The sequence below is a fragment of the Mus pahari genome, chromosome 22 (assembly GCF_900095145.1).
Source record: "Mus pahari chromosome 22, PAHARI_EIJ_v1.1, whole genome shotgun sequence".
NCBI lineage: Eukaryota > Metazoa > Chordata > Mammalia > Rodentia > Muridae > Mus > Mus pahari.
The window spans coordinates 10,055,288-10,064,192 of NC_034611.1; the positions used below are offsets into that span (position 1 = coordinate 10,055,288).

General features: G+C 39.0%; 1 protein-coding gene across 1 annotated transcript in view; it reads right to left on the reverse strand.

Moving 5' to 3' along the window:
• The window catches only part of St18 (ST18 C2H2C-type zinc finger transcription factor), a 110,434-nt gene that overhangs the window by 15,945 nt on the left and 85,584 nt on the right, over window positions 1–8,905 (reverse strand). The window contains exons 13-16 of the mRNA XM_029533387.1: window positions 3,456–3,518; window positions 2,713–2,781; window positions 1,428–1,490; window positions 1,240–1,320 (exon numbers count right to left, since the gene is read on the reverse strand). Coding sequence (XP_029389247.1) covers window positions 1,240–1,320; window positions 1,428–1,490; window positions 2,713–2,781; window positions 3,456–3,518 — 276 coding nt within the window. The remainder of the gene's footprint in view (window positions 1–1,239; window positions 1,321–1,427; window positions 1,491–2,712; window positions 2,782–3,455; window positions 3,519–8,905) is intronic.

Consider the following 8,905-nt stretch of genomic DNA (forward strand, 5'->3'; position numbering starts at 1 on the left):
TCTTTCTTTAGGGATTTGAAGTTCTTGTCATACAGATCTTTCACTTCCTTAGTTAGAGTCACACCTAGGTATTTTATATTATTTGTGACTATTGTGAAAGGTGTTGTTTCCCTAATTCCTTTCTCGTCCCGTCTGTCCTTCGGGTCACCACCTTTCAAAGGTCGCTAATTTATGTCAACTTGACACAGGCTAGAGTCATTAGAGAGGAGAGAACCTCACCTGAAAAAGGCTGTAGGTAAGCCTGTATAACGTTTTCTTAATTATCGATGGTTGTGGGAGGGCCCAGCCCAGTGTAGGTAGGGCCACCCTGGGCTGGTAGTACTGAGTTCTATAAGAATCCATGGAAAGCAAGCTAGTAAGCAGCGTCCATCCAAGGCATCATCTCCTGCTTCCAGGTTTCTGCCCTGTTTCATTTCCTGTCTAGACTTCTTTCAGTGATTGACCACGATCTGAAATTGTATAAACCCTTTTCTCCCTAACTTGCTTTTGGTCTCGGTGTATTACTGTAGCCACAGAAACCCTAAGATACACCACAAGGCATGCAACAGCTCTGTGTTGGGAAGAGTTGGCAGACTGTAAGCTGAGAAATTCCTATGCATCACCTCTTAGTGCTCACTGAAAACACTTCGGTAGAGAGTGTTATTCCATTTTGCAGGCAGGGAAAAATGAGATTTGTGTAAGAGCTATCCAGTTATCAATAGATGCAGCCAAGCTCTTACCCACTCTTTTTTCTTTTCTATTTTTAAAATTGAAAATCGATTTAAAATATGAAGTATTTTGATCAGTTATCATTTTCCCTCCTCCCAGTCCTCCCAGATCCTCCCCACTATCCTATTCATACAAACTCACACCCCTTCTCTCTTATTAAAATAGAAACAGGCACAAAATAATAATAAAATAATATAGATAAAAATAAAATAAAATAGAATTAGAAAAAACAATCAAAACAAAGAAAAAGCTAAAAAAAAATATAGACACAGAGGAATACCATAATAAAGCAACTTCCACATGTTGTTTTCCTTTAAATCAGATGAACAAGGAATAAATTTCTCTCACTTCTGCACTGTTAAAGATGTGTAGACATGCAGTTATAAGTGAGAAAATATTCTTGAACTTCTGAACAGTTTGAGTCTTTAGCCAGAAATCCCGACTCCTGGACTCAATGTGTATTCAGTGACATCCAAAGGCACCTCCAAGTTAGACAAGATACAGACCACCCCAGTTCTTCGTGGTACTTACCTAAGTTCAGAGTCTTCTTTTTCTTCCTTTGTTGGGGTCATTTTGATGCCACCTTTCCTTGCACGAGGGCAACCAGACAAACTAAAAGGAATAACCAAGAATGGTACAAGACCCTGTGATTATGAGATTATGACTAGATATCCCTGCCAACATATTACTTCTCATGTGCGAAATGGGGCTAGTCTTACCTTCTGTGGGAGGCATAGTTTCCAGTCACATGACCAGAACCATCACAACCTGGGGTTGGACACCTAGAAAACACAAGAACACAGTTGGAATTGGAGTAGCATGTGGTCATGAGCTGCTTCACATGGGTGCCAGGAATTGAACCTGGGCCCTCTGCAGGAGCAATAGAAACTCACAATCACTGAGCCATCTCTCAAGCTCTTTATCAGTATTTTCTTTTAGTGATTTAGTAGCTTATATATCTTCTTCTATATGACACACACATATGTTTATATGTTTTCTATTATGTCAAGAAGTATTTTTTTAGGAATTCTTTCTTGAGTATCTAAACAAGAGATTAGTGAAAGATTTTTTTCTTGAATGGACAAAACAGATAAATTATTTGTTAGGTGGTGGCATGAAACAATTATTGATATTGCAACAGGCCTTCTCAACCTGCCTGCTTCCAGTGTCTTTATGATTTTTTTGTAACATGAAACTTAGAGAAAGTATGTGAAAGTGATAGCTGTAAGATGTGGCAATGGAAAAGTCTAGACTGAGGATGATATTATGTTGTACCTTACATTTCAATCCATTAATGACCAACCCCAAAACATCTTTATATTTCAATCTATGAAAATGGCAATCAATATTCAAGACTGTACCTTGACATAATAAATTGTACTTTAACATTGGAAAATGAGAAAAACATTTGCATATTTCCAAATTCTCATTATTTCTGGGTTAAAAGTATCAGATTTTTATGTTATTATTAAGCCTATAAGATGTACTATAATGTCAAATTATAGCATATTTACTATAAACATATTTATATAAAGCATCAGATGTCAGAACAATAAAAAAATAACTAGATATTAATATATATGTGGGGACCTTGTAAACAAAGTAGAACTGAGCTGGAATGATGTTTAACAAAAGTGAAAGGCATGTGGGAGATTTAAATTCTCATGGGTTCTTAAAACTGATGGATAATGTTTGCTACACCTTCATCAGTCTGGTTTAGTAAATAAGTTCTGAAGGTAACAGTAAAAAGAGTGTGTTTTTATGCCATTTGTTACAAATCACTATAAAACATAAGTTCCATGCCCTTTCTTGCAATCCCCAGCAAGTCAGTCTGGGTAAGGTGCATGGGCTCAGCTTCAGCCCTCTCAATGTTCTGACACATGTTTTTTTCTGCTACTCAGTCAGGTAAATTTTATTTCTCTTCACAAGGCAACATGGGCACTGAACAATGAGGGCTCCACCAGGGTGAAGAGGGGCACAGGGGTCATGCCTCCCAGCACTTACTTAAGCTCTTGAGAGTTGGCAGCCATGAGGGACTTCAGAGTCTTGTCTGCCAGGGGACATCCAGAGACACTACAGAGGAACGAGGAAGAAAAGAACACTGAGGTGGACAAATCTGATGTACTGTGTGCCCTAAATTTGTGATATACATTAAGTTATGGGTGACCAGGAATTGAAAAGAATTAACTGGGACTGAATCTGGTTTTACTATTAATGAACATGGCCTAATGGTGGTTTCAATTATTTGTTGTGAACTAGATTTGCTATTTATCAAATGAAGGACTTTAATCTAATGAGAACTCAGTGATCGGCAGTGGCTGGCCAGCCATTCTCACTGCCACACCAGCCACAGGGAAGAATCAGCTTTAAGCCACTGTCAACAGGAAAGGAGGTGCTACCATCAAGAAGACAACAGAGATCCTTTCATTGTTCAGCCTCACAACACCTTTATTTATTTGTTCAGGAATGCCACCGCCATAGTAAGAGGCCCTTGTGCTTTCTTTGTTTAATGCTAGGTGGGCTATAGCCTGACATGAACCATGAGTCGGTCTGTAACCAGGACCAGAATATTCTTTTGAATCATTATTTCCATGCACCATATCTAAGTCTCTGAAAAATAAAATAACCTCCACCTCTAACTCACTTACCATTTCCTAATATAGAGAGCAGTTTGAGGTTGCTAGAATAAGCAAGATGCAACAGACCAAGATGATAAAACCCTGAACAGATACAAGGGCATTTGGTACCTGCGGTGAGATGCATAGTTGCCTGTGACGTGGCCGCTTCCATCACATCCTGGTGTTGGGCAGCTGTGGCAGCAGAAAAACACATCATGAATATCAAGTGCATTTCACAGATTATTTTCTTCCAGACAAATTACAAAGAATTTTCTCCTTTCAAGACTGTACTGTTTAGGAGAGGCAGAAGCTAAAGTATTAAGAATTTAGAGGTTTGAGGAGAGGGGAGGGGAGAGGAGAGGAGAGGTGCAGGAAAAGCAGGGGCAGAGATGCCCATGACCACCAAGAAGCTCTTGGGTGATGACAGGTCTTCAGCAGCACAGTTTGGTGGATATTCCATAGGAATGGAGAATGTATATTCCAGTCTTATTGAATGACATATATTAAACACATCAACTAGATCAAGTCCATGGACCAAGTGTTTGATCTACCTGTATCCTGAGCACCTCCCCTGTCAGGTGCAGATGGAGCTGAGAATATCTCCCATAATATCTACAAATGTACTTACTCTTCCTTGCTGTCAGCTGCATTCATGTGTGGCTATAGGACTGACCCCGTGCTTACTGCCCATCTTTATCTCTGGCCATTTCCCTTGTTCTAGAGCTTGCTCTGTCCAGAACTGACAAAGACACACCATCCCAGATTTGGTTTGTGTGAGCATGTCTGTCTTCATCTTTTTCCTTGTGTTTTTAAGATTTAATTGGGGTTTTAATAAATACAATAAAATTGTAAAAAAAAAAAAAAAAGAGAATTTACAGATTTAAAAGACAATTTATAGGGAGAAAAAAAGTAAGCATAGCATTTCCAGCCACTTGCTCCGTTTTTTCTCTTTTCAATGTTTTGTCCAGATTTCCAACTCAAACAGTGTAGGAAGAGATGCTAACATGTTGTCATAGTGGTTTGTGAGTCAACACGCAATGCTGTTCTGTTCTTCGAAAAGATAAATTTATGTTTCCATAACTCAAAAAAACATGAGAACAAAAATCCTGGCACCAGCTATATGATACATTATAGAAAGGAATCTTTCTATAGGCTCTTAAAACTACCTAGTAACTCTGACATTTTAGAAACTACAAAGAAGAAAATCTTTGAAGTGTAAATTGTTATTTACATGGGAAAATTACTGGCGATAGAGAAATCGGCAAGAGATTTGGCTACTAAAACTCGTGAGCAGTTTCACTCAAAGCTGTAACAACACAGCAATCCCTAATTTACAGCTAAGCCCCAAAACAGATTCCAGGATGTCCGAAAAAGGCGGCTCACTGTGACCTGTGTCTCTTCACATTTCCCAGAATCTTCTGTCTTAGACTTCGATATTTTTAAAAATTATCACAAGAAGTTTGTTATCCTCAAGAGGTACTTTCCAATTAGAGAATCCTCGGATTTCCAAACACTTAACTCTTTAGATGCTGTTGACATTGCTCATTTGGAGTGTACAGATGGATTGCAGAAAGAAGTGCTATCTGTGGTCATGTTAAGGATCTGAGAGAAAGGCAGCTCTATCATTTAGGCATTGAGTTTTCACTGACATCCTGCCCAGAGCAAAGTTCGTGCCTATTAAATTCAGAATAAGGGTTTTTAAAAGAAACTTTGGGGATTAACATTATGATCCTATCTTTCTCTAAGTAGCATCCACTTTAGGGACTTATCAAATGTTTTAGGTAAAGAAGATATGAATATTCAGGATCTCAGAGGGATGCTTGTTTTCAGGGACTGATCTAAACTGGAGCCACTTAATTCTTCTCTCTTTGATTCAGGATTGGAGATAAGAATGGATAGACAATAAAAATATATGTTTTTAAAAAACTCAAAAAAGTAATGGAGATTATATTTAGGCTGAGTTATCTTTTTGGTAAACATTTACCCATTAAATACAGAAAAAAAAATCTCTGAACGTTGTTTAATTGGAAAGTGTGAAGGGCTGTTGAATGCTTGGGAATTTGCAAGCCAAAATGGTGTTTGAAAAGTACCATTTTCAGGAGAAATTAGGGAAACAACACCCTTCACAATAGTCACAAATAATATAAAATACATTGGTGTGGCTCTAACTAAGGAAGTCAAAGATCTGTATGATAAGAACTTCAAGTCTCTGAAGAAAGAAATCAAAGAAGATCTCAGAAGATGGAAAGATCTCCCATGCTCATGGATTGGCAGGATCAATATAGTAAAAATGGCTATCCTGCTGAAAGCAATCTACAGATTCAATGCAATCCCCATCAAAATTCCAACTCAATTCTTCAGAGAGTTAGAAAGGGCAATTTGCAAATTCATCTGGAATAACAAAAAAACCTAGGATTGCAAAAACTATTCTCAACATTAAAAGAACCTCTGGTGGAGTCACTATGCCTAACCTCAAGCTTTACTACAGAGTAATTGTGATATAAACTGCATGGTACTGGTACGACAGACAGGAATAGAATTGAAGACTCAGAAATGAACCCACACACCTATGGTCACTTGATCTTTGACAAGGGAGCTAAAACCAATGCAAAAAAGACAGCATTTTAAATAAATGGTGTTGGTACAACTAGCAGTTATCATGTAGAAGAATGCAAATTGATCCATTATTATCTCCTTGTACTAAGGTCAAGTCTAAGTGGATCCAGGACCTCCACATAAAACTAGAGACACTGAAACTTATAGAGGAGAAAGTACGGAAAAGCCTTGAAGATATGGGCACAGGGGGAAAATTCCTCAACAGAACAGCAATAGCTTGTGCTGTAAGATCAAGAATCGACAAATGGGACCTCATAAAATTGCTAAGCTTCTGTAAGGCAAATGACACTGTCAATAAGACCAAAAGGCCACCAACAGATTGGGAAAGGATCTTTACCAATCCTAAATCAGATAGCGGACTAATATCCAATATACATAAAGAACTCAAGAAGATGGACTCCAGAAAATCAAATAACCCCTTTAAAAAATGGGGTACAGAGCTAAACAAAGAATTCTCAGCTGAGGAATACTGAATGGCTGAGAAGCACTTGAAAAATATTCAACATCCTTTATCATCAGGGAAATGCAAACCAAAACAACCTTGAGATTACACCTCCCACCAATCAGAATGGCTAAGATCAAAAATTCAGGTGACAGCAGATGCTGGAGAGGATGGGGAGAAAGAGGAACACTCCTCCATTGCTGGTGGGATTGCAAGCTGGTACAACCACTCTGGAAATCATTTTGGCAGTCCCTCAGAAAATGGGACATAGTACTCCCGGAAGATCCAGTAATTCCACTCCTGGGTATATACACAGAAGATATTCCAACTTGTAATAAGGACACATGTTCCACTATGTTCATAGCAACCTTATTTATAATAGCCAGGAGCTGGAAAGAACCCAGATGTCCCTCAACAGAGGAATGGATGCAGAAAATGTGGTACATTTACACAATGGAGTACTACTCAGCAATTAAAAACAATGAATTCATGAAATTCTTAGGCAAATGGATGTATTTGGAGGATATCATCCTGAGTGAGGTAACCCAATCACAGAAGAACACACATGGTATGCACTCACTGATAAGCAGATATTAGCCCAGAAACTTAGAACACCGAAGATACAATTTGCAAAACACATGAAACTCAAGAAGAAGGAAGACCAAAATGTAGATACTTTGTTCTTTCTTAGAATGGGGAACAAAACACCCATGGAAGGAGTAAGTTCAGAGCTAAGACAGAAGGATGGACCATCCAGAGACTGCCCCACCTGGGGATCCATCCCATATACAACCATCAAACCCAGCTACCACTGCATATGCCAGAAAGATTTTGCTGTCAGGACCCTGATATAGGTGTCTCTTGTGAGAACATGCCAGTGCCTGGCAAATACAGAAGTGGATGCTCACAGTCATCTATTGGAAGGAACACAGGGCCCCTAATGAAGGAGCTGGAGAAAGTACCCAAGGAGCTAAAGAGGTCTGCACCCCTATAGGAGGAACAACAATATGAAATAACCAGTACCCCCCTGCCCCAGAGCTGTGTCTCTATCTAGTTGCTTATGTAGCAGAGGATAGCCTAGTCAGCCATCAATGGGAGGATAGGCCCTTGGATACCAGTGCCAGGAAGTGTGAGTAGGTGGGTTGAGGAGCAGGGCAGTGGGTGGGGAGGGTATTTGGGATAGCATTTGAAATGTAAATGAAGAAAATATCTATTAAAAAAGTACTGTTTTCATATTTTTCTCTTCTATTTTTCAACTATGGTCATTAAAAATGCCAAAAGATTTAATAGGTTTTACTGATTTTTAACTAACTATAGGCAAATTACCATTGAATATAGTATAAACATATAAATTTGATTAGATGAAAAGTTAAAGCTTTGTGGTATGAAAAGGCCAAAAGAATAAAAAATTAGTGGCAATATTATTTCTGACAGGAGAATGATGGTCTTAATTGAATTCCTGATAAGTCTGATATCAGGTATAAATTCAAATCTATAGGGAAAATATATTATGTAATATTACATAATATCAGCTGAGTGATATATTCTTGGGGGGATTTCTGATAAAAATAACAAAGATAAAAAGAGGAAACTAGCTAATTTCTCTTGGTAACTGATATTCAAATCTATTCAAGGCAGAGGAGAGTTGACAAAGTTTAAAATTTTCTTTTGACCAGTTTTGGGCAAACTATTATGTGCCATGATTATTTCTTAAAAACAAAAATTGAGATATAATGAAGACAGAAATCAGCACACTAACATGGACACATATAAATCTGGGACTCCCATACAAATGTTGACCATGGGACCTGGGAGGTCTCTTAACTTCCAGGGAATTCACAATAGATTCAAAAACATGGTTAAGGGTCTTGGAAGCCTTCTTTTGTATATTTATCCTCTTACTCAGGAGTGGTGTTCATTACCACTCCTTTTTTTTTCTCCTGGCCCAGGATGGTCAGTCATCATTCACACACCACATAATTTGTAATGATTTCTGCAATTTCTAAAATCCCACCCTGAAAAGAGAATTTTGCCATTTTGGAATGCATTTTAAAAAATCACATGGAAAAGAACTACTAAAAAGCTGATGCAGGCTGAGCAGGAAGGAGAGCCATCTTTGCTCCCATGCATTGCCAGGGAGAGGGCAGCCCGCAGAAACAACATAGCTTCTCTGAAAGATCCCATTTCTGGCTCCAGTCACCCTTCACATTTCTTGCCTGAGGAGGGGTGTCCACCTGGGAGGAGTCTCAAGGCCTGAACTGGCAGGAGAGCCATCTTTGCTCCAGTTCGCTTAGGCTCCAGTCTGTGCTAGCAAGAGTGTGGACTGCAAAAGCTCCAGAGCTTTGGGACTGACAGAAGCAACCTAACTTCTGGTACCGACCCTGTTTCAGGCTCTAGAAATTTGGGAAACTTCCTCTCCAGAAGAAAGGTGGCCACCTGTGAGGGCTCTGTCTGCCAGAGCAGGTGAGAGAGTCATATTGTGGCCAGGGTCCCTCAGTGGCTAGTCTGTGCAGGTGAGTGA